The following is a 25,012-nucleotide window of genomic DNA, read 5'->3' as shown; positions in this document are numbered from 1 at the left end:
CTGCCATTATAGCTCCTGTAGTTATCTTGGTTCAAATGCAAAGTCAAGTTTGTGCCAGTTGTGTGTTTTTCCCACTACAGTTTTCAGCAGGTAAAAACTGCCAAATATGTACAGGGAAACAAAGCAGCTGTCCAAGTTTTTACTTTTTAGATTTGGGGTGAACAAGCTCTGTCACAATGTTATTCCCCAATCTGAGGGATGCAGTTCGAAATGATGAGGTGATAGCAAGCCTTGTAAATGGGGCATCCCCTTGTATCTGTATTTACTGGGTGCCATATTATTGCACCAATTATCTGTGTGACTCATAATGTGCTCCTAAGCGTTCTGAACAGGGAAGCCCTAACTATCTGTGTATGTAGGGCTCCAGGAATCATCATGGAAAATTAATGCTGTGGTTGGAAGGCTTAGCGCTGATCTTGTTTCTTTGAAACGGGGAATTCTGACTGCTATAGCTGTTGTTTTTGACTTGTACATAGGCTTTTTAGCATCTGTATTGACAAGGCTGTTTATGATGTTGTTCCTACTGCCCTTAGGGCATGTAAAGTTGGTGTACCATTTCTGCTTTCTGATCCTGTAAGGGGCTCTGTAAATTCAAAGGTTGCACTTTTATATGAACCTGCATGATATAAAATCTCAGTGCCTCATTTATTTAGTATATGACTGAGAGCCCACCAGTCCACTGTGGCATTGAAGGTAGTGCCTCTGCTGTCCTAAGAGAGAGCCATCTGCAATACAGTGCTCTGCCATTAAAGAGGAGGATGTAATGGCAGTCAGCTCAGCATTCTTTTTGTTTTTCAGAAACAAAGCTGTAAAGCATGGCGCTGTTTAAGAAAACACAAAATCAAATGTTCCTGCTTGCAACCTCTATAGTTTGCATGGCACTGGCGAACGAAAAATAGTATTGGAAGTTCTGCGATAAGTAGGACATCTCTTACCTATTGTGCTGCAATGTACTCCACTTGGTCCTGTTTTTATTAAGGGTTCTCCGTAAATAAATGTCCCAGGCCCTCACAGAAGAATTTGGGCTTGCTCATTTGTCAGTGCGATTCCTGGAAGGTTTCTCTGGCCAACTAATTTCAAAGTTGGCTATGTTTGGAAAATGGTTGTACAATGATTGTGACCAAATATTAAAAAATATATTTGTGATAATGTGAGATAACACAATGTCACATACAAAAACAGTCGCTCACAAATTTTAAAATCAACAAAAGAAATAAAAAAGAGAGCCTTCACAATAGCACTTTCAATGCATCCATTCTTCTCTTCCCTCCTGACAATGATGTGGAATATCCAACAACGCGATTGGAAACTGTCGGAAGGTAACATAAAAACTGTGAAAAGGAGCTGAGCGTTATAGGTGCAAAAGAGATAAAAAAATCAGAGTGATACTACCCAGGCTTGCTGCACATAAACGTTACACGGTACGAACTATGGAAACAGGCTGCCTTAGGCTAAAAAAATACTTGAGCTGGCAAGATGAGTCAATGAGGTGAGCGCTCACTGCTGATGTGTGTATGTTTAGGCGGATAGATCAGCCTTTTATTGGTCCGAGGTTGAAAAATTGAGTCCCCCCCCCCTTCCCACCCATAATAGATTCCTTCACCTATCTGGGCTGGAATCTAATGATTGACTCCTGTATGTTACAGACCAGTTGGAGAGTCTTTTGGGCCCACTGTCTAGGTTTTCCATGCAAGTTTACGCAGACATGATGCAACATATGGAAGAAGATGCTTATCCCTTTGATAAGGAAAGTTGTGTTGAACCTCCATCCTGTGATGTTTATGATTTGCCTGAGAAGGTTGGGTCATGCCCAGCTCAGATTCAGTCAACACTGGCAATCACTGATTCGCATCAAGCCAACCAAATATGGCCAGTTACTGTTGATATTAATGGGCTCTTAGGTGGAGGGTGATAAAACCGCTCTTATATAGTAAAGATCCAGTACATCGAGGGATACAAATTTGGCACAGGAGGCTGTGACTTCCAGACCAAAAGTCCTACCTGCAAATCACTATCGGGCTCTACAGCTTCTATCCTGGAACATAGCAGGCTTGAATTCAAAACTAAATAATAAGGGCTGGTTGTTCTTTATTAGTAAATTTGATGTTGTCTGGTCCCAGGAAACGTGTATATGTGATCAAGTGTGTGTGGTGTCAATCGGCTTCCGCTCTCTCAGTTCCCCCGCCATTTCGTCAAATGCAAGCAGGGGAAAAGGGGGTCTATTAGCCCTGGTTACCACCTCTCTGAGGTCTCTAAATGTGAAGATGCTAAGCTCCAACCCTTATTACCAAGTTTTTAAGTTATCCATGTCTAGGGTATGTAATATTATCCTTATTAATTTGTATAATAGTTTTTTTCAAAAACAACCAGAAGTGAGAATCATTGGGGACCTGGAACACACCATTACAAATGTAATGGCTAAGAAACCCACAAATGTTTCCATTATCTGGGCAGGGGACTTGATTATTGTTAAATGTCTGCATAGTGGGCCACATGCTTGCAGGATTATAGTTGAGCGGGGGGCTCATGTGGGACATTTTCAGCATTCTCCATATGGGGAAACCTTGACAAGTTTAATTCTAGCTAATAACCTGTACTTTACATCCAAGCTAATTAACGATCACAGTAGAGTAGTTCCAACTTTTATGAGGAGAGGGAATGGTAGCACGATTGAAGGATTCAAGGTTCTCACCTCCCCATTGAGTGATCATAATCCCCTTGCTGTTAGTCTTGCATTGTCTCTTCCAACTTCCCAACTCATTAAGCCCTATCCCCCCTAATATATGCACAGAACCAGAGGCTCCATAGTAAATGGTCACATTCACCCTTATGATGTATTTAGGGACCTCAATGCGAAGAATCAGGTTGAGATTTTACACTGTTCATCAGATGTCGCAGACCCAATAGATGTATGTGGTAGTTTTAGTGCGATATGTAAATCAGTCTCTATAGCACTAACATCCAAAAACCCCAGGCAGAGTCTTGTGTGCATTCCTGGTTTAACTATGAATGCACAAATGCCTATAAAACATTAGAATTGGTAACTAATGTAGTTCCCTGGGATCAGGCTGCAGTTAAAAAAGCGAGGGGGTCCTATAATGAAGCTATTGAGAATAGGAAAGCGGAGATTAGAGAGCAAGCCTGGGAGGATAACCAAGCATTTTAGGAAACTGTTAGCCAACCTTTTATCTCCGAAAACTCCCCTAGAGGTATAGACTTTAATATATTGGAGCATGAATGGGTTGAGCACTTTACAGATATTTTAGCACACCTGAAGGAGCATACAAGTCTACAACCATTAAAACATCTTCTGTATAACCCCTAGAACTTTGCAAATTTAGTGAGACAGTCAGTTGCTGAAGATCGCAAGGTGACCCTAAGCTCTGAATCAGGGAAAGTGCCAGGGCCAGATGGGGTTACAGCTGACCTTTTCAAACACAACCTTGATTTCTGGGCTCCCCTGGTTACCAATGTTTTCAGAGCAGTAGTAAAGGAGGGACCCATTGAAACTTGAAGGGAATCCATAATAGTCCCTGTCTTTAAAAAGGAGAAAAGAATTCCCCCTGAAATTATAGGCCTATCTCATTGTTAGATGCCTGGTAAAATCTTTGTTAGGGTTATCCTAGCAAGATTAGGAAATCTCCCCAAAAATGCCCAATATGGGCTTAGGCCCGACCGAGTAAGCACTTAATCTATCTCTGTCCTGGGTAAATACGTCAAGACCAGGAGAGAGCCCCTATACATGGCCTTTATGGGCCTCTCCTGTGCCTTTGACCTACCAGACAGAGATATTCTGTGGGATAACTTCGATCAGGCGGGGATTGACCATGTACTGTTACACATTTTACAAAGCCTATACCAAGACACTTAGATGAGGGTCCGTTATACCGAACAAGGGGACTACAAGCCTATACAGGTGTAAGACATCGCTGTATTTTAGCTCCCTTCTTATGTTTAGCTTATATTAATGCTCTGGAGACTTACTTCTTATCGTTTACATGTGATGTCCCTAAAATAGGTTCTCGTTCCATTCCAGTACTATTATATGCATACCATGCAGGTTTGAGTGCCCATACAGCAAATGGGTTACAATCTCTCTTAAATGGTTTCAGTTACTTTATGCAGGAACTAAAGCTCAAGGTGAATTATAAGAAATCTTATGTAATGATTTGTGGCCCAGGGAACACCCGCAAGAAAACATTTTAATTGAGGGAATGGAGATTTTAAATGCAAGAGATTTTAGGTGGTATACTCAGCGAGAATTTGCAGTGGGAATGATTAATAACACAAAGAAGGCAGGAGATGGAGGCTTTCTGTGAGTCCATTTTTAAATTCTCTAGGAAGGTATGGCACAAGGCTGTAGCAGAAATGATTGTGCTGTACAAAAGCAAAGCTCATATAGAGCAGGAGTCTGGGGAAACCTAATACACGTGTCCCTTCAGGGGGCAGAAAATAAATTCCTAAACAAGTTATTAGGGACCTCAGAGGCCACCCCATGCTCTTTTGTTCACAATGAACTTGGGATAGAGTTCTTGGAAGATAGGGTAGGTTTGGCCCTATCCTCACGCGGAGTGAAATATGGACTTCTGACTAGAAGTATTTTTAAAGATTGTCTAGAGCTAAGCAATATGTTAGCTATTCCCTGGCTGTTAGAAATGGGGCAGGTAAAATAGAATCACCCTCAGCTAACCCCTGCTTACCCCCTTGGTGGCTTGGCAGAGCAGTAGGCTTAACTTCAGAGTGCTAGGTGTAAAGTATTTGTACCAACACACACAGTTACTTAATGAAAACACTACAAAATGACACAACACAGGTTTAGAAAAATATGAAATATTTATCTAAACAAAACAAGACCAAAACGACAAAAACCCACATTACACAAGTCAAGTTATCAATTAAAAATCAAAAAGAGTCTTTAAGAAGTTTCAAAACACACGCTAACACTGTTAGCGTGAAAATGTACTTTGAGTGCGTCGAAAATAACCCCGCACGGGCGAGCGTGCGTCAAAAAGGGCTTGCTATGCGTTGATTTCACTCACGAGTGAGATCTTGCATCGTTTTTCTGTTTGTTGGCGCCTCGTTTCTTCTCTCCGCAGGAGAGCAATGCGTTGATCCGGTCAGCACTCTCGGGTCCGGGGAGCCTTGCATTTTTTACACGCCCATCGGTGCTTGCGTCGGAAATCTAGCTGCACGATGATCCGAAAACCACGTAGCGTGGGTTGCGATCTTCCAGCCTTCGTCAGAGATGCTGTGTGTCATTTTTCCTGCTCCATGCGTCGATTCTTCAGTCGCGTTTCCGGAGAGCATCCATTTTCAGTCGTGGAGCCGGTGGCGCATTGTTTCTTCAGCTGCAGATCGGAGTTGCGTCGATCTTTTCCCCGCATGGCGCTCTGTGCGTGGATTTCCTCCTCTTAGGCTGCCAGCTTCTTTCAGGGTCCCAGGAACTGGATGGGCACCACAGGGCAGAGTAGGAGTCTCTCCAGAGACTCCAGGTGCTAGCAGAGAGAAGTCTTTGCTGTCCCTGAGACTTCAAACAACAGGAGGCAAGCTCTAAATCAAGCCCTTGGAGAGTTCTTCTCAAGATGGAAGGCACACAAAGTCCAGTCTTTGCCCTGTTACTCTGGCAGAAGCAGCAACTGCAGGATAGCTCCACAAAGCACAGTCACAGGCTTGGCAGCTCTTCTTCCTCAGCTCTTCTCCAGGCAGAGGTTCCTCTTGTTTCCAGAACTGTTCTAAAGTCTGTGGTTTTGGGTGTCCTTCTTATACCCAATTTCTCCTTTGAAGTAGGCCTACTTCAAAGTAAAGTCTCTTGTGAATGTGAAATCCTGCCTTGCCCAGGCCAGTCCCCAGACACTCACCAGGGGTTGGGGACTGCATTGTGTGAGGGCAGGCACAGCCCTTTCAGGTGTTAGTGACCACACCTCCCCTCCCTCCTAGCGCAGATGGCTTATCAGCAAATGCAGACTACACCCCAGCTCCCTTTGTGTCACTGTCTAGTGTGAGGTGCAACCAGCCAAACTGTCAAACTGACCCAGACAGTGAATCCACAAACAGGCAGAGTCACAAAAATGGTATAAGCAAGCAAATGCTCACTTTCTAAAAGTGGCATTTTTAAACACACAATCTTAAAATCAACTTTACTAAAAGATGTATTTTTAAATTGTGAGTTCAGGGACCCCAAACTCCACATGTCCATCTGCTCCCAAATGGAATCTTCACTTTAATCAGATTTAAAGGTAGCCCCCATGTTAACCTATGAAAGGGACATGCCTTGCAACAGTGAAAAACGAATTTAGCAATATTTCCCTGTCAGGTCATATAAAACACATTACTGTATGTCCTACCTTAACCATACACTGCACCCTGCCCTTGGGGCTACCTAGGGCCAACCTTAGGGGTGTCTTACATGTAAGAAAAGGGAAGTGGGTACGCTTGCCAAGTCGAATTTACGGTTAAAAACCACACACACACACACACACACACACACACACACACACACACACACACACACACACACACACACACACACACACACACACACACACACACACACACACACACACACACACACACACACACACACACACACACACACACACACACACACACACACACACACACACACACACACACACACACACACACACACACACACACACACACACCCCCCACCCCCCCCCTCCCCTCCCCCCTGGCACCTCTAGTGCACTTTACTAGGGACTTACTAGTAAATCAAAAATGCCAATCATGGATAAGCCAATCACATGCACATTTTGTAAAGGAGCACTTGCACTTTAGCACTGGTTAGCAGCAGTAAAGTGCCCAGAGTAACAAAAACAGTAAAATCAGAGTCCAGCACACATCAACAACCTGGGGAACAGAGGCAAAAAGTTAATCGAGACAACGCCAAGGATGAAAAGTCTATCACTGGCCAAGTAAATAAAAAGAACTCTGTGTAGCATGGGTCTGATTGCTTACTTTGAAGGGACAGACAAGATCCTCCCAAATTTTAAAAAGCTGGTAAGGGAAAAGTATATGACCTTTAAAGAGGAAGCTAGGCTCATAAAAGCGCTGGATTTGATAATGACACAGTCTTATGTACTGTTGTCAACTACTGTGGGTATGGAGCCCTTTCTAACATGGATAAAGGACCTGGAGCTTAGATTTTATCTCACATGGATCCGGGCGAACAAGATTCACTTTTTAGTGGCCTATCCCGTATCAGTCACCTGGCTTCCAACATTGTTCAGTTGCCCTCCTTGCGATGGAAGATCGCAGCAGTCAACCAAGTCCTTAATGCTTTTTTGCACATTGTATTCCTTTTTTAGGTCACGGTTTCCTCGAACCAGTTTTAGAGGAAGATATTTTAATAATCATCAGAGGGGCTTAGTCTTCCTACAGCGTCGTGGGTCCCCTCTGATTTGCTGTTCAGTTTTAAATTTCATCACACAAGCATTGAAACTGAGAAGGAAATATGCATCGTAAAGTGATTAATGTGATATGACACTGTTTACATTCTTATGAAAGACACATTTTTAAAATTAGACTTTTTTTTAAGCGTCTTAAATATTTATAGTGGGTCAACATTGTTATTAATTTCTATACAGCATGATTCTTTCATGGTTTTATTGTATTATGAAGCCTTTTTTTCTTGTTTTTATTGTGCTTTTATGGTCAATTTACCGAGTAGCTGAACTGAGTAGGTTTACACTAGTTGTGTTTATTCCTTTTATTTACATTACAAAATGGAAAATCTGAACTGGTGAGCAAAATATGAAAACTACATTATTACTACTTAGACAGGCACATGCAGTTATTTTAAAGAATAGTAGTCAAGAACAGTATCCTAACATGCCACGAGTAAATAATTTATCTGACTATTGTCATGACTAGGAGAGATCCAGCTTGGAGACATTGACATTGCAAAAGACCTACATCTCTTGACTTGTGTTTGCTATTTTAGGAATTGGACACACCATTTAGACTCTATGGATTGACTAAGAACCCGTTAATTCACAATATCACCAGAGTTGTAATCCTGTCGGCTGTATCAGGAGTTGTAAGCGATCTATTTGGATTCAACATTAGAGTAAGTTGGAAAACAGGTGTGCAATTTTGTAAACAGATGTGTTGACAAGTAGCATGAAACAAAGTGAGTTATTTTGTTTTCTGAGCTGATAGTTGGTGCAGGCAGTTATTGAATGTGGCATAGTTGTTTGTTGCGAACGTTGCATGCTTTTTTGTTGGAAATCTTTCATATTTTCAGTACATAAAGTAAACATAAGTGACTTGTAAACATAAATTGCGAGGCTTACAAATCAAGTGCGTATCGCACTGGGCCTTAGTCAGTGTTCAGTGGTGCAGAGGTAGATATACATCGTGCAAATCACCATTATAAACCACCATTACTTGGCGTCCCCATCAGGGCCTCAGATCCACTTCTTCCTCCCATGGCCATGGCCTCCTCACATCTACCCCTCCTCCCAGTCTTCTGTTCCCTTGCATGGACTCCATATTTTATTAAACTTGCTCGAGCAGCCCTACACCTTGTACACAGTTTGTTCGGTCCTCATGCACCAGTCTCTGTAGGATTCCTACTCTTGAAGGGTTGGGACTGTCCCATATCCCACACACCACCTGTTGTCAAATTATGCTGCATCTTGCCACCATCAATGCTACATTACAGAAAATGAGTCTGTATTTGTCCAAGGTCTGATCTCTCCAAATTCCCAGTGTTACCAAGTAGGGAGTAACAACCACTGGCACATCTGTCACTGCAGATTTCTTGTGGTTAACTCTGCCCCAATACCCATGTGCCCAGGGGCAGCCCCATAGTGTGTAAAGTAGTGTGCCCATCTGCCCCTTAGGCATAGGTCATTGTCGGGTTGCCTGATAGAATATCTATAACAAAAATATTGTGTGGGCAGAATACCATGTAAAAAATATTGAAGACCAAAATATCGAGAAGTTAAGTGCAAATGGGTAAGTATAGATTTACTATTCTTAACTCAAAATCTACATAGTCAAGGTACAACTGTGCAGTTATGTGTAGTAAAACATGTTTACCCATAGAAACTTACCTTGAGGACATTTTTGTCCCTGATATTCTTGGCACAATATTTTTAACTTGCTGTTTTATCTGAACAACCACTGTTGCACCTATCCATGCGGAGCAGCCTGTTCTTCGTGTAGTATGCCCTCTGAAATATCTTTAGTTGTACAAAATAGAACCCTGCCAGTAGGTCCACCTCCCATGGGTATCTACAAGTTGTCTGCCAAATGTCTGTTCAACCCAGGACTTCTTCCCACCTTTATCCCCTCTGGTGCCGTGGACGTCCAGAAGAGAAACTGATTTGTTTCTCTTCGGACAGGGAAGAGGGCAGGTTAGAGAGGCATCAGAGGAAAGGAAAGGCTTTTCCTTTCTTCCAAAGTCTCTTTGAGCATTCCTGCAGCGGGATTGCGTAGTGATGATGCTGCGGGAATGCCCTCTAGACACCAGGAGGTTTGTTTACTTTTAGTAAACACATGAGGGGAGCAGCCCCTTGGGTAAGGTCTCTCCGCAAGGGGGGCATTTTTTTATTAGGCCATTCTGCTCCCCTTGGGGGCAGGTCTGCCTAAGTTAATTAGGCCCATCTGCCCCCAAGTGTGGCACAAGAAACCACTAGACACCGGGGCAATTTTTTTTTTTTTACAGCAAGGGTTGTTCCAGATGAGCCTACTTTTATTAGGCCCATCTGCCCCAAGGGGGGCAGAAACCACTAGACACCAGGGATTGTTTTTCAAATTATTTTACATAAGGGGAGTTATTATTTTAGGTCATTTCTGGTCCCCCTCTCCCCCCAGGGGAAGATCGGCCTATTTCTAATAGGCCCATCTTCCCCCAAGGGGGGGATAAACCACTTAGGCACCAGGGATTGTTGTGTGTGTGTTTTGTTAGGGAGGGCGGCCCCTTTGGCAAGGGTCGCTCCCTATGAAGACACATTACTGTGGGCAGATGGACCTTACAAAAATAGGCCGATCTGCCCCCAAGTTTGTTCTGCCCACCGGTGGGCAGATGGGGCAATTACCCTTGATCCACTCCCCCGGGGCGTGGGGGTAGAAAGCCTACTAGATGTCACGGAATTAAAAAAGAAATAGAGGGGTGGGGGCTGCCAACTAGTATTGGCATGGTTATCCCCCCCCCCCCCAAGTCAACTCAACAGTCTTTCAGCCCCCCCTGCAAACTAAAGGATCTCATCCCAACGGCAAGGAAGAAGACATTTGGTTATTTTGGGTTTTGATATTACATTTGGTCTAAGAGAGCTTGGCTAACTCTCAATATTGTCCCACTTGGAATGGTGAGCACCTGCACTTTTTGGACTTTGAGATGCTGCCACTTAGAAAAATCTACCAGACTTAGACACATCTGAAAATGAAACGTCTGGGTGAGTCCAGGGTGGCGTGCTTCATATGGACCCCATACCATTTTCTTACCCACAGTGCCCTGCAAAGCTCCAACTTTGCTTGAAATCATGCATTTTCCCTACATTTTTGTGATGCAACCTTTCGGAATCCACAGGAATCCACAAAATTCCTACCACCCATCATAGTCGGATCTATACTGATAAAAATACTGCCCCACTTTTTTTTCAAACTGCCCTTTTGGACCCGCGTTGGTTCCCTCTCAATTTCAACATGTTTTTGGTTCTTCCCTGTCACAGGCACTTTAGCCACCCACACAAGTGAGGTATTATTTTTATCAGGAGACTGAGGGGAACATTGGGTGGTAGGAACTTTGTGCCGTTGCAGTGATCCCGCAGAGAAATGTGAGGAAAATGTATTTTTTTAGCTATATTTGAGGTTTGCTGAGGATTCTGCGTAAGAAAACACTGGGAGATCCAAGCAAGTCACACCTCCCTGGACTCCCTCATGTGTCTAGTTTTCAGAAATGTCTGGGTTTGGTCCCTAGATGGCTGCAGAGCCGAGGCCCAAAAACGTAGGTGCCCCCCTTGCAAAAACAGGTGACTTTGTAATAGATAATTTTGATGTGTCCATGTTGTGTTTTGGACCCTTCCCTGTCGCGGGCACTAGGCCTACCCATACAAATGAGGTACCATTTTTATCTGGAGACTTGAGGAAATGGTGGGTAGAAGGAAGTTTGTGGCTCCCCTCAGAATTCAGACTGTTCCATCACGAAGTGTGAGGGAAAAGTGTTCTTTTGCCAAATTGTGAGGCTTGCAAAGGATTCTGGGTAACAGAACCTGGTGAGAGAGCCCCACAAGTCACCCCATCCTGGATTCCCCTATGTGTCTAGTTTTAAAAAATGCACAGGTTTACTAGGTTTCCCTAGGTGCCAGCTGAGCTAGAGGCCAAAATATACAGCTAGGCACATTCCAAAAAACACGTCAGATTTCAGTGTAAAAATGCGATGTGCCGATGTTGCGTTTTGGGGTGTTTCCTGTGCGGGCACTAGGTCTACCCACACAAGTGAGGTACCATTTTTATCAGGAGACTTGGGGGAACACAGAATAGAAGAACAAGTGTTATTGCCCGTTGTCTTTCTCTACATTTTTTCCTTCTAAATGTAAGACGGTGTAAGAAAGAAGTCTATTTGAGAATTGCCCTGTAATTCACATGCTAGTATGGGGACCCCCGAATTCAGAGATGTGCAAATAACCACTGCTTCTCAACTCATTACATTATCTTGTGCCCAATTTGAAAATACAAAGGTTTCCTTGATATCTATTTTTCATTCTTTATATTTTACCAAATGAATTGCTGTATCCCCGTATACAATGAAAACCCATTGCAAGGTGCAGCGTATTTATTGGCTCTGGGTACCTAGGGTTCTTGATGAACTTACAAGCCCTATAAGTCCCCGCAATCAGAAGAGTGCAGCAGACTTAACAGTATATTGCTTTTGAAAATCTGCCATAGCTGGAAAAAGTTACCAAAGAAAACATGGACAGAAATGGCTGTTTTATTTTTTATTAATTCAATTATTTTTTATTTTTTATTTCAGCTGTTACTTTCTGTAGGAAAGCCTTGAAGGATTTACACAAATAAACCCTTGCTGAATTCAGAATTGTGTCTACTTTTCAGAAATGTTTATCTATCCGGGATCCACCATTGCTTTCACACCCATTTCTTTCACTAACTGGAAGGAGGCTGAAAGCACACAAAAAATAGTAAAAATGGGGTGTGTCCCAGTAAAATGCCAAAATTGTATTGAAAAATGTGGTTTTCTGATTCAAGTCTGCCAGTTACAGAAATTTGGGAAGATGGTGATTTTAGCACCGCAAACCCTTTGTTGATGCCATTTACAGGGAAAAAAAAAAAATTCTTCGCCAGCACTTTTGTCCCCAAAAAACTACATGTACAGCTGTATTTTGGCTAATTTCTTGGTCTCCTCCAGGGGAACCCACAAACTCTTGGTACCCCTAGAATATCTAGGGTGTTGGAAAAAAAAGGATTTAAATTTGGTGTGGATAGCTTATGTGGACAAAAAAGGTTTTGAGGACCTAAGCGCGAACTACCCCAAATAGCCAAAAAAAGGCTTGGCACCTGAGGGGGAAAAGGCCTGGCAGCAAAGGGGTTAAAACCATCCAGTACATGAAGACTGTTGTTGAGGAGTATACAATAAATTTGGGAGACCACCTGTTTAATGGAACCCCCAACACCCTGTATTCCAATCGCGCCTCTCTTGCTACATCGCACAGCTGAGTCACATGCTCCTTCATGAGGTATTTTAAGTGTTGGTATCTGAGGTATTGGCTCCCGACTAGGTCGTATTGCTCCTGCAGTTCAGAGAAAAGTATGATCATCGTAACATGTTTTTTAATTGTAAGAGACATCCATAATTGGATGTGCTTTTATGACTTGCATTAAGCAAAGGCTTCAAGAGCTTTACCCTCCATTTAGATCTTCCCACCCCCTTATTCCTGCAAAGCCATTTTAGAAAATGCAGCTGGCCAAGGGTCTCCATTTTCTAAACTTCACACAACACACTAAGGTAAAAATCTCAAAAACATATAAACAGTTCAAGTTGGTCTCAACACTTGCGTTATTGAATGGGCATTAACATTTACCCATCCACCTGTAACCCCCAACTTCATCTGTAACATTTTACTGGTAGAGCATTTAACCTTAATCTGGTCAAGAGGGTAAATATTTTCAATATAGGAAATGGAATGGAGAAGAGATAAGAATCAGGATTAATGGTTCAACATATTAAGAAATGACAGGCTGCTCAGCTTCTCTGTAGTGTTTTTTTTTTTTTTAGATAAAAAATAATTCTGAAGTAATTCATTTGTTGGATGCTATAGCTCCTTTCAATGAAAGGCAAAAGATAACAACCATCCATTACATTAATTAATATCAGTACATGGAGGTGTTCAGATTCAAAAAGATAATCTGTGTCTGTCTCTAGATACTTAATATAAATGGATAAAGAAAACTAAAAGTCCTCTAAGGAATCGATGTTTTGTCCTTTCTAACAGATCTGGGTTACTGTTTTTCCCCATTAACTGCTTCCGTGGATAGCAATGGCTATTGATTTTTCTTTATGCACCCAGTGCATAGTGATATCTGGTTTTACTCCATCAACATTGCTGAGTTTGATAATGTCTCACTGATATAAGCAATAGGAGTGTATATCTGTTCAAATTGTGGGTCGATGTTAGGGAAGAATTCAGATGAATCCGAGATAGCTAAAACGCTTGGAAATCAATGCAATTGTTTTTATAATATACTTTTTTGTAACATTTCACAGGCTACACCTAATATATAACAATTCCCTTGACCTTGCCTTCCACTATACACTCAAGAGAAATTATATACAAGTGATCTAAACCTGAATTAACAGCTTAATAAGCTAACCATTACATGAAGATAAAACAGTCTCCGTCACAAGGATATCCAGCGCTCCTGAGTTCTTGGGAGCCCCTCTGCCTCTAACAACAATTCCTCTGTAATCTCGGTAGTTGAACCGGATCTTAACAATGCAAAATAATTTAAGTTTTGTGGTCCTGGGATCAGTGTGCATCACTTTGGACTTAGACAGGGTCAATACAGACTGTGGTATGGACACCTGTATGACACATAAACATTGACTATTTTGTGTAGGAAGTGAGAAGTGCATTGTCTGAATATAGATGAATGGGTGAAATATCTCTTCCCATAAGTATTGGAAGGGTTTTAAAGGCCACCAAAGTGTGCAATCCTTGCTTGAAGAGGAACATTACAACTCAAGCTTTAACTAAAAAAAACTTCAAATCCTGCTGTTACCATTTCGCTCAATAGGGCTGTTAAACAAGGAGACTTCCATTAGGAACAAGGTTTCAAAATGTTTGGCCCACTTCATTTTGTCTATCAGATTTCATAATCAGCCAAATTTTTAATATTAAAGTTCTTTTTCTCTTTGCCTTCTAAATGCAATCTAGAACAGTGACTGAAAGGCCCTAATGTAGCCTATAGCACAAACACAATGGAGGTTCAAGTTTAAATGCTGGAACAGTTTCTGAGAATTTACTGTCAGTGCTTCGCTCCTGCCAATTCATTGCCACGTGTTATTTGAAACATTTAGGTTGTTTAGGTGGAGGGGGGTGTCATAAAAGGTGTAAAAGGAAAACAAATACCCTTTGGGACCAACATAGATATGTTAGGTGGTTTTAGTTGCTTTTCAGATGGGTGAGGACTTACATATTTCATATGTGCTGAACTCACAATGAAATCATTATTACAGTGAATACCTGATTAGAGTTGATTGCTGGTGGTCTAAGAATCCTCTTCACATCATGAGTTCAAGGATCTCAGCCCTGATGTAGAGGCCAAGCAGTTTTTTAACTTATTTTTCCATCCTCACATCAGTAATGATAATTTCAAAGATAAACCATGCACACATTTTGCTGGTTTTGGTGTTGATGTCACTTCCCATAATAGACACTATTTCTAGAAACAGAAACTAGCTCACTAAAAATATTGACCGCCATGTCTTGTATCATAACCAGAGGGGTGGGGCTGAAGTGTTAAAAAAAAAAAACTACAAAAATAAGAGTCAAGCTTGAAAAATCCATTTTAATGTCTGGTCCTAAAGCGTTGGTGTTAGCAACTTCCATCATACAATTAGGTTTTGGAGAACCCAGCTATGTAGCCTTTCCATACCGCTCACCTTTGTTGCCATTGCTGCTTTCATGTGGTATGTCAGAAAACACTGGAGATAAAGAGCATCCCATACCAAGGTTTACTGGAAAGGATAATATCATGCTCCTGTATCACAGAAAATCACTTAAGTTCATCCACTTTTGACCTCCGGCCTACTGTGTTCCATATCGGAAGCTGAATCGGCTATGCCGCCAGTACAGTTAGTCTGATGGTTTCATCAATACCTTCTCAGAGCCAATAGACTTTATGAGAGGGGAAACAGCTACCTTTCCACATTTCTCCCTCTGAAGCCTTGCACTAGCAGCCCTGCTGTTCTCTTGAGGGTACCATTAATTTACTGCCCCCATTTCAGACATTTTACCATGGAATTTCTGGAAGTTCCAGTTCAAAAGAATTCCAAGCAAAGCTTAAAAAAACCTGCCATATTGCACCTATAGCTATTTAATTATATGTAAGGTAAAGGAATTCCAAAAAGTAGAAACTGGACAACATGTCACAATAGGTCCTTCAGAAGAAACAAAGCTGTTAAATGTGAGACACAGAAGAAAACATTACGTTCACTGCTCTGAATACTGTAATATCAATTTGATCCAACATGGGGCCATTGCATGGAGTCCCCGAGCTGGATGGAAGCCAAGGGAGCTCACCAGATGCTTTTTCATAATCCTAAACAATGCCAATGAGAGGGTTCGTAGATATTCTTGAGGCAATTCTAACACAGTGTTGTGGTTGAAGTAAAGGGTAGCTCAGAGATATCAGGCTGATACCCACGTTCAAAACCCTGCTACCCTCAACTCTGTCCAAACCTGTATTGGATGAGTGATGCTGCTGCCCAAACAACTGTGGGTGACCCACAAACGGCTGGGAGACTAGGTCCTTCTTAGAAGCTCAAACATCTATTTGCATGGCCTATTTGCAGCAGTTGAAAAAACCTGGTAGTGGCCTGGGCCTTGTTGGAAACTGTAACAACTTGAGGACAGAGGAAAGGTGTCAGACCCCATTTCAGATGGCTACGAAGTACGCAGGAGCACTTGGTCTCAACCATGGTGGCTGAGGCCTTTTACTCATGATGTCTCGGTGCCCAACCTACTACTGGTCCCAAGCAACTGTGCCAAGTACATCCCCTTTCACACCTGACTTTCAGTGCTAGTGAAGGTCGAGCAGCAATGGCTTCTCGTGGGCGATGTTGGGAGGGGGAGACAGGTGCACAGTGTATACGCTCTAAAGACTTAAAATACATCCAGCAACCCCAAAAAATGAATGTCCAGCCAGATACTTTCTTTTATGATAAAAGTAATACTTGTATAGGAATACAAAGTGAAATATGGCACACACAAACACTATACACAATCTTCGTAAGGCTGTCACTCTAGTGCCTCCTGGGCATTGTCTTGAGTCCTAGTTTCCGGTCTACCAGTAGTGATTATTCTCTTTTGTGAGGCATTATTCAGGTTAGGCCACACTAGTGAATAAGAATTTTTAAAAGTCAAAGTGTCCCAGCACCATAATGCTATTAGTCACAGCAAGTTCCCCCAGGGCTCTGCAGCCTGGCAATCAGTCTTACCCGCTCCCACTGTCTGCAAGCTGGAAGACCCTGAGAGCATTCAGAAGTTCACAGATGTGGTAGATTGGAGTGGGTGCCAGCAAAAAGCTGTAGGTCTCATCACTACTGATGAGGCGGCTGGGCGTCCTCAGTGCTCCTCTGAGGATGAGGTTAGTTCCACTGATTCCGAAGGCAGTTATATGGTCCCTAATGCTCAAGTCAGTTCTCGGGGTGCGCGTGTCAGAAACACCACCCCTTAATAGCCACACACTGCACCTGGGAAATGGCCCTCATCTGTGCAGCAGGGCAATAGCCCTTGCTCTACAAGGCTGCCCCCTCTGGCATGCAAGGTTGCTGGCTTGGGTGGCACCCAGGAAATCATCTCAATCGGTGTGGTAATACTTTGACTTAATGGGGACTTCCTCTAACTTACGGGCTCACCAACTTGAGCAGCACACGGGCAGACTGCCCAATCAGTGCGGAAACAAAAGGACTTCTGACATATGGGGTTGACAACCTGGGCCCAATTGGTGCGGCAAAACTCATCTTCACAGCGGCCCCCTAGTGCATACTGGGGCGCCGCTTCGCAGCACACAGGCGGCCAAGGCCAATGAGTGAAGCAGTCCCTGAAGACTATAAATATTATGCTCCACTTCAAGGGGCCACTTAACAGGATACAACACTTTACCTCGCTACTTCCAGAAACTCTTCTGACAGAGTCCTCTGGTCTCGGCAGGCAGATGTTGGTGCTTCAGGGCAAGGGGTCTTGATTCTCCTGGGTGATGTCTCCAAGCCCATCAGGGAGGCTAGAAACCTTGGTCCATAGTCCTGGTTAGAAAAAGCAAAAGTATTGCTGAGCTTCTCCACATCGATGTACAGCCACAGTTAACTGCTTGACTCCCCGAATGCTGGAAACACGCCGAAGTCAACGCCCTACTAAAGAAACCTACGGCTGACCCGAGCGACCTGAAAAACTTCCGCCCCATCTCTCTTCTGCCTTTCTCAGCCAAAGTAATAGAGAAGACCGTCAACAAACAGCTGACCACCTTCCTGGAAGACAACAACCTGCTCGACCCCTCACAAACCGGATTCCGAACCAACCACTGCACTGAAACCGCCCTCATCTCAGTCACAGACGACATCAGAACCCTGATGGACAACGGTGAAACAGTCGCCCTCATTCTCCTCGACCTCTCAGCTGCCTTTGACACCGTCTGTCACCGCACCCGCCTCCGCTCCACCGGGATCCAAGGCCAGGCCCTGGACTGGATCGCCTCCTTCCTCGTAAACCGTTCACAAAGAGTTTACCTCCCTCCGTTTAGCTCAGAACCCACCGAGATCATCTGCGGCGTACCTCAAGGCTCATCACTCAGCCCGACACTCTTCAATGTCTACATGAGCCCCCTCGCCAACATCGTACGCAAGCACGACATCATCATCACCTCCTACGCCGACGACACCCAACTTATACTCTCCCTCACCAAGGACTCCACCAGCGCCAAGACCAACCTACAAGAGGGTATGAAGGACGTCGCAGATTGGATGAGGCTCAGCCGCCTAAAGTTGAACTCTGAAAAAACAGAAGTCCTCATCCTCGGCAACACCCCGTCCGCCTGGGACGACTCCTGGTGGCCCACGGCCCTCGGCACCGCACCGACCCCCACAGACCACGCCCGCAACCTCGGCTTCATCTTGGACCCTCTTCTCACCATGACTAAGCAAGTCAACGCTGTGTCCTCCGCCTGCTTCCTTACCCTCCGCATGCTCCGTAAGATCTTCCGCTGGATCCCCGCCGACACCAGAAAAACCGTGACCCACGCCCTCGTCACGAGCCGCCTGGACTACGGCAACACCCTCTACGCCGGGACCACAGCCAAACTCCAAAATCGCCTGCAACGCATTCAAAACGCCTCGGCCCGCCTCATCCTAGACGTACCCCGCAGCAGCCACATCTCCGCACACCTGAGACACCTGCATTGGCTCCCAGTCAGCAAAAGGATCACCTTCCGACTTCTCACCCACGCACACAAAGCCCTCCACGACAAGGGACCGGAATACCTCAACAGACGCCTCAGCTTCTACGTCCCCACCCGCCACCTGCGCTCCTCTGGCCTTGCCCTTGCTGCTGTCCCTCGCATCCGCCGCTCCACGGCGGGTGGGAGATCTTTCTCCTTCCTGGCGGCCAAGACCTGGAACTCGCACGGGTGAGTAGCGCGCTTTATAAATGTTAAATGATTTGATTTGATTTGACTGCCGACAGTTTCAGAGCTTACAGCTTTCCTTTCTATAATCTATTTCCAGACACAGATGTGATTTAGTGCCTTTATCTTTGAAATGCGTGTGGTGGGTGTTTGGTCCTTTGAAATGCCCACTCTTGTGTTCTGCCCTTTATCTAAGAAGCAGTCTGTCACAGCACAAGCGACTCCAACCTTGATAGCCCTAAAAAACAGGCCATGGGAGTATCTTGAAGAGCACACCTAAATGTCAGTCTCATATGCCTAGCAAAGACCCCAGCCTTCCCCTTTATGGTTCCCTGGGTCTCAATATGAATTATGACTGTTGGGAACATTGTATTATGACGTTCCCGCCGGGCTGACCGGTGGGAACAGTGCTACGGTATTGTCCTCATCTCCCTTAAGGGAGCCAAGGCCAATTCCATAGCACACAAGCACCCTCCGAGGGTGCTGGGCAGTGCAGGAGCCACCCTGTGGCCCTCTGCCCTGGGTGTCTGCCAGCCTTTTCATGGCTGTTTCCCCGCCATGATAAGGCTGGTGGAAAGTTGAGTTGGAATCAGCACAGTGGTGCAAAGTGCAGCACAGCCGTGGCTGGCCACAACTCAGGCTGCCATAAGCCAGTTGGGAACCATGTTCCTGATGGGCTCCTGGTGGTCGACTGCCAGGGCCTCAATGTGACAGTCGGACTGCCTGGATTGATGTGGCCCAACCGTCACCGTGAGGCTGGTAGTCTCATAACTGCCAGCCTCATAATGAACCCCTTTGTCTCTGCAATATTTCCCTTATCAGCCCCATCCTGTTCTTGACATGCCATTGCCCCACTGACCAGTCAGATTTTCAGAATCAAAGAGTCCTTTTGAAGTGCACAAGAAAGCCTGACTCTCCCTTCCTACAAGTGTATTTCCCACCCACCTGTCAGGAATCTGGCAATCAACAAATCTGTCCGGGAGGGCTCCTCAACATACCATTTCAAGGCCCTGGGTTTTCAATATGGAATCCACAGGCATCCATGTATTGTACCACTCAGAGGCACACACAAGCACACATGCATGCACATCATTACCTGCTAACGTGATGTAGTTCAAAAGCGAGTTAAGCACACAGCAGTGGAACTTTACATGAATGGGCCACTAAGTCCAGTCCAGTGACTGGATAAAAAGGCCTGTTCACCCTACTGAACGGTATAACCAAAACACGGTATGCGCCACTACTTCGCTCGTGCTAAGTAATTCTTGGTAAAAGCAGCAGCCATTTACCACTATGAGGGACCCCCTCGGTCTAACAAGACCACAGTTCAGGAGATAGGCCTAGGTCATGGCATGATCTGTGCTCGCCTATGACCAAAAATTATTATCAAGGATCCAGATAAAGTTACATCCAGGGCACTCAGAGCAGGGCATATTTGCACATCTGTCAGCATGTAGGTGACTTTCCTGCCTCAAAAGAAGGGAAGTCCATCCTGAGATGGGCACTGAGCACGTTTGGTACATAACAGTGGTGTTGATGTGGTCTAGATACAAAATGTGACCTCCCCTGGGTGTTGAGGTGGGAGTTGCTGAGTAGATATCATGGAGGATTTGCATTTGTTGTGAATTAGTGCAGTCACCTGCTAGAGAAGGAATTGTGGCCTGCAATTGACCTTCAACAGAGTTTCAAGTCACTGAGTCTGTTGTTGACAAAATTGCTGATCCGGCATCACAAGAGCACATCTCTATGTAGATGAATTTCCTAGTGCTGAAAACCATTGTTCTTGTGAGCTAAGACTAAGACCTAGGGGGTTTGCCAGGCTGCTTCATGTTGGTATAGAATCAAGGACACTCAGTTGTCTCCCTCTTCCATACAGGGACAGTAAGGTGAGGCCATGCCTAACCCCATGGTCACTCCCTCCCCCCCAATTATCCTCCACACCAGTTGCCCTTGCAATGCTTCAAAACTTGAAAGGTGATGTGACAGAGTTAAAACCATGGTGAACTGCATGTCGATGTGGGAGCAGCCCCAATACAATGGTCCTCTGGATAGCGATGAGAGACAGTACTGTCTCCTCTCCACACCAGATGTGGAGATCATGCAATGCCACATACTAAAGAGCTTTAACCGGGTTGAGACCACCCCTGTTTTAAACCTGGAAAATATGCACATTTTACTCATGCACAGCTATATCCCATTACCCTCTCCCAGATCTCATTACCTCTCACATCTATTCTATCAGAACGTTGTCTGATTTTCAGGAAAATTAATGGCTTAAAAAGGTGAGTGGTATATTTAAATGTTTTAATAAACAAATATCCTAGACACAATTGAGGGGTCATCCTCATATTCCTTACTGAGTATTATAATTTTTCAGGGATGGTGAATCCTCCGAACAGCATAGTACCTTGTGAAACTTTCCATATTTTGCCAACCATCTGGAACTTGGGCCCAGATGTATTTATTTTTTGTGCCGCATTTGTGTAATTTTTTGATGCAAAAGCAGCAGAAACGTACAAAATATAACTGCTATTTGTAAGTTTGCGCTGCGTTTGCATAAAAAAATGACACAAATGCGGCGCAAAAAAGTATAAATATGGGCCTTAATGCTTTAAGTAAGTTTGCCACTGTTTTTCCATACTCTTTGCCTCAGTACATTGAGGTGGCGTTGCTTTTGTGTGGACATTCATAGCTGCTAAGAATCCCATGGAAAATGTCTCACTTTAAGTAAGTCATGACCTTTTAACAGACATCACATTGTATTCAGGGACTTGTAATATTGCTGTTAGCCCTGTAACACTGAGTCTTAATTACCTTTCATTTCTCTTTTCAGCTGTGGAAAATAAAGCCATGAGTGGCCACAACTCACCCACGGTCATTACAAATTGAACTACAGGCACGCTGCTTGCTACACAACAGAAATAACTTGTTCGCCAGTAACGCATTAACTGCGACACAGTAGCATCTGACAGCAAGTTGTACCTCTGCAGAAAAAAACTGAAAACTGCAATGCAGCAGTGCTTGTTTCTTTACAGTAATCATGTTACGAAGCAGTACTATCATGGGAGAGGAAAAGGCCATCAACTGAAATACAGTAATGGAAGTCAAACTATGAAGAAGGAAACCTTCAGTAAATTCTAAATTTGGTTTTAATGATCTATGTATATCCTCCAAACAAGCACACCAACCATAAGTTAATTTTTTTTACAAGGTAAAGGCAGAGGGAACTTACTAGTGGACATTTGGAAAGATTGTTACAACTTTTTATGCTTTTACGTTCTATTTTTTCCCGTCTGTGTTACTGTTTTCACAGATTAGGTTGTTTGTATCTCGACACCAAAAGTACTTTTCGAACTTCCTCACGTTTGCCAGCAATAGAAACAGGGTTTAGCCCTGTGCTCTAGCTGCTACCTTACAAATATCTTATGGTAACTGCATTTAAGGATGATTTTATAGAATCAATACTAATGCTTACCTTTTATTTTATTTAGTACCTTCTCTTCTCATATGATGCTTAACTCAAAGGTCAGGTGCTTCGGTCTCTTCAAAAGCTATGATACCCAGCATTCATCAGTTTTCTTGATAACTGGGTTTTGACTTATTGCTCAAATACAATCATCTATGCTTAATTTATGAGATCATGTAGCAGTGTAAACCAGAGGCCTCAGATTGCTTGTGAAGACATGAAAACTAATTCTGAAGAGTTATATTTGAATGGAAAAATATAACATCCTTTGTGTGTTTATGTACAGTAGAATCAGGATGTCGTATAGTTAAGGTTGAAGATGGAAGCTACAACTGCAGAACACCCGCCAGATGACTGGTGTTGTATGAAAAAAAAAAAGTGGTGGCAAAATAAGATGTCCCAGGGAGAGTGAAGTTGGGGAAATTCTAAATGTTGGGCAGAACCGCCAAAGTATAGCATTGTGGGCCTGATTCCGACCCCGGCGGTCAAGCACTGCCGGGGCCGGGGTCGGCGGGAGCACCGCCAACAGGCTGGCGGTGCTCCCCAGGGTATTCTGACCACGGCGGTTCAGCCGCGGCCAGAAAGGGAAAACCGGCGGTCTCCCGCCGGTTTTCCGCTGCCCTGTAGAATCCTCCATGGCGGCCCAGCTTGCTGCGCCGCCATGGGGATTCTGACCCCCATACCGCCATCCTGTTAAGCCGCCAGGAACAGGATGGCGGTATGGGGTGTCGTGGGGCCCCTGGGGGCACCTGCAGTGCCCATGCCAATGGCATGGGCACTGCAGGGGCCCCCATAAGAGGGCCCCACCCTGAATTTCAGTGTCTGCTTAGCAGACACTGAAATTCGCGACGGGTGCTACCGCACCCGTCGCACATCCTCCACTCCGCCGGCTCCATTCGGAGCCGGCATCCTCATGGAGGGGTGTTTCCCACTGGGCTGGCGGGTGGCCTTTTGGCGGTCGCCCGCCAGCCCAGTGGGAAACCCAGAATACCCGCGGCGGTCTTTTGACCGCGCAGCGGTATTCTGGCGGTTCCCTCCAGGCGGGCGGCTCCTGCCGCCCGCCGGGGTCAGAATGACCCCCTGTGTGTTTTCATAAACATCGACAGTGTTTTTCCTACCATAATTACTTATTTAAATTTAGTAGCAAAACCTGTTCTTCCGACTCCTAAAACTGGATTCCGAACAGCTACCAATTTATTATTTGGAAGGCATCCCTTCCAGATACTGAATCTCTATGCTAGCTATCAATGTGTTGCAACCGAAATCCGGTTGCAAAGCATTGACATTTTACTGGTGCCTCAAAGGAAGTGGTAAATGAGTTCCTTTAGGACCTATTCCTCATTATGAATGTAAAAAGGTTTGTTAATAGGACAATGGTCAGAGGGACCACTATAAAAAGGCTTTTTTTTAAATGCAGTCCATTTTTATTTTTTTAAAGAAAAATAGGCTGCATTTTTAAAAAACTGACCCAGGGGACCTCCATCCCTCTGATGGCTCCTCGGTCCCTCTGATGCCCTCCAGTCATAGTGGGTCACAATTTGCAACCTACCAAATTAATAAACATGAGGTAAGTCATATTTCAACCCTCTGCAATTTGAAATTTAATAGAATGTACGTATCAGTACATAGATCGGTTCTTAAAAGTCTTTAATGGGCGCAAAATAAACTGGTTTCAAATTTGTACCCACAGGTGCCTGTGGGTGTTATTAGAGTTCTGCTGCCCTTCACCTTAGAGACAAACAGGCCTGTCTTGAGGAAACCTCCTCTAAACTCTAACCAAGGTGAGGCTCAGGAAGGGCAGGTTTGCTCCAATAGTAGCTGTTATTCTGGAGTCAGGCACTCCTCAGTTCCTCAGTTGCTAAAATGTCGTGCTTAGCCACATCCATAACTGACAGCTGCAAGCCGTGTTGCACTCACAGAAATAGATTACCCGACCTGGGTCTTTACTAAAGACCAACTGGTTAGAAAAACCCTTGGGTAGGTGCAGACCCAGCCTTAACCTGTATTTGGCTGAATGGTTGTTTTATCTGTAGCGGTAATGACGTTTAAATCAGAAACAGATTTGATTGTGACTATTTGCATCAGTAGATGTAATGTAAGATTTAAGTCTGGAGACTCATGTGGATGATTTTGCTTGCAGCAGTTAGGAATAGGTTCCAAGTCAAAGGGGCTACTCTAATGCTGGTTAACCTACAAACGTGGGTATAATAGTGATGACTAAAGCTTGCACTTTCAAGTGAAAGGAAATGTATTTTCTATCTGGGCAGAAATCTGTAGTTCAGTTGGTTAGGTTGCAGGCTCATAAGTACCCAATCACTACACACTGGTACAGCTCCTTTATACAGAAGGAACGTTTTTCTTAAACACGTTTTGCATCTGTTAGAAGACTGGGTTCTGGAGGCCTAAATTGTATTTTTGGTGCAAATCGGCTTAAAGGCAGTTTCTAGCAGATGTGAAAGCCTGATGGCCTTAAATAATATTATTGACAAGGAGGCTACAACAGAGAACACAATATATACAGCTGTTATGTCAATTTAAACAACGTTTCATATAGTCAAAAAAGAACATCTCTGCATAAATGTGCAAGCTGCTCAATTTATCCACCTCTTCTGGGAGTTATCCAAGAGTTTTATGAAAACATGTCTACAAGTGCAGACTGGC

The 25,012-nt window shown here is 44.1% G+C and overlaps 1 protein-coding gene across 5 annotated transcripts in view; it reads left to right on the top strand.

Moving 5' to 3' along the window:
• Nucleotides 1-22,718, top strand: part of PHTF1 (putative homeodomain transcription factor 1) — a 499,499-nt gene extending 476,781 nt beyond the window's left edge. For 3 of the 5 annotated variants that reach the window (XM_069238695.1, XM_069238697.1, XM_069238698.1), the window contains 2 exons: nucleotides 7,964-8,089; nucleotides 21,719-21,870. In XM_069238695.1, the coding sequence (XP_069094796.1) occupies nucleotides 7,964-8,089; nucleotides 21,719-21,739 (147 nt within the window). In that variant the 3' untranslated portion in view covers nucleotides 21,740-21,870. Of the gene's footprint in view, nucleotides 1-7,963; nucleotides 8,090-21,718 lie in introns of all 5 variants that reach the window. The other 2 variants (XM_069238694.1, XM_069238696.1) reach the window with 1 other exon arrangement.
• The last annotated feature ends 2,294 nt before the right edge of the window (nucleotides 22,719-25,012 follow it).

Source organism: Pleurodeles waltl, chromosome 6, assembly GCF_031143425.1.
Source record: "Pleurodeles waltl isolate 20211129_DDA chromosome 6, aPleWal1.hap1.20221129, whole genome shotgun sequence".
NCBI lineage: Eukaryota > Metazoa > Chordata > Amphibia > Caudata > Salamandridae > Pleurodeles > Pleurodeles waltl.
Note: the sequence above shows the minus strand (reverse complement) of the source record. Positions and strands in the feature narration are given on the sequence as shown.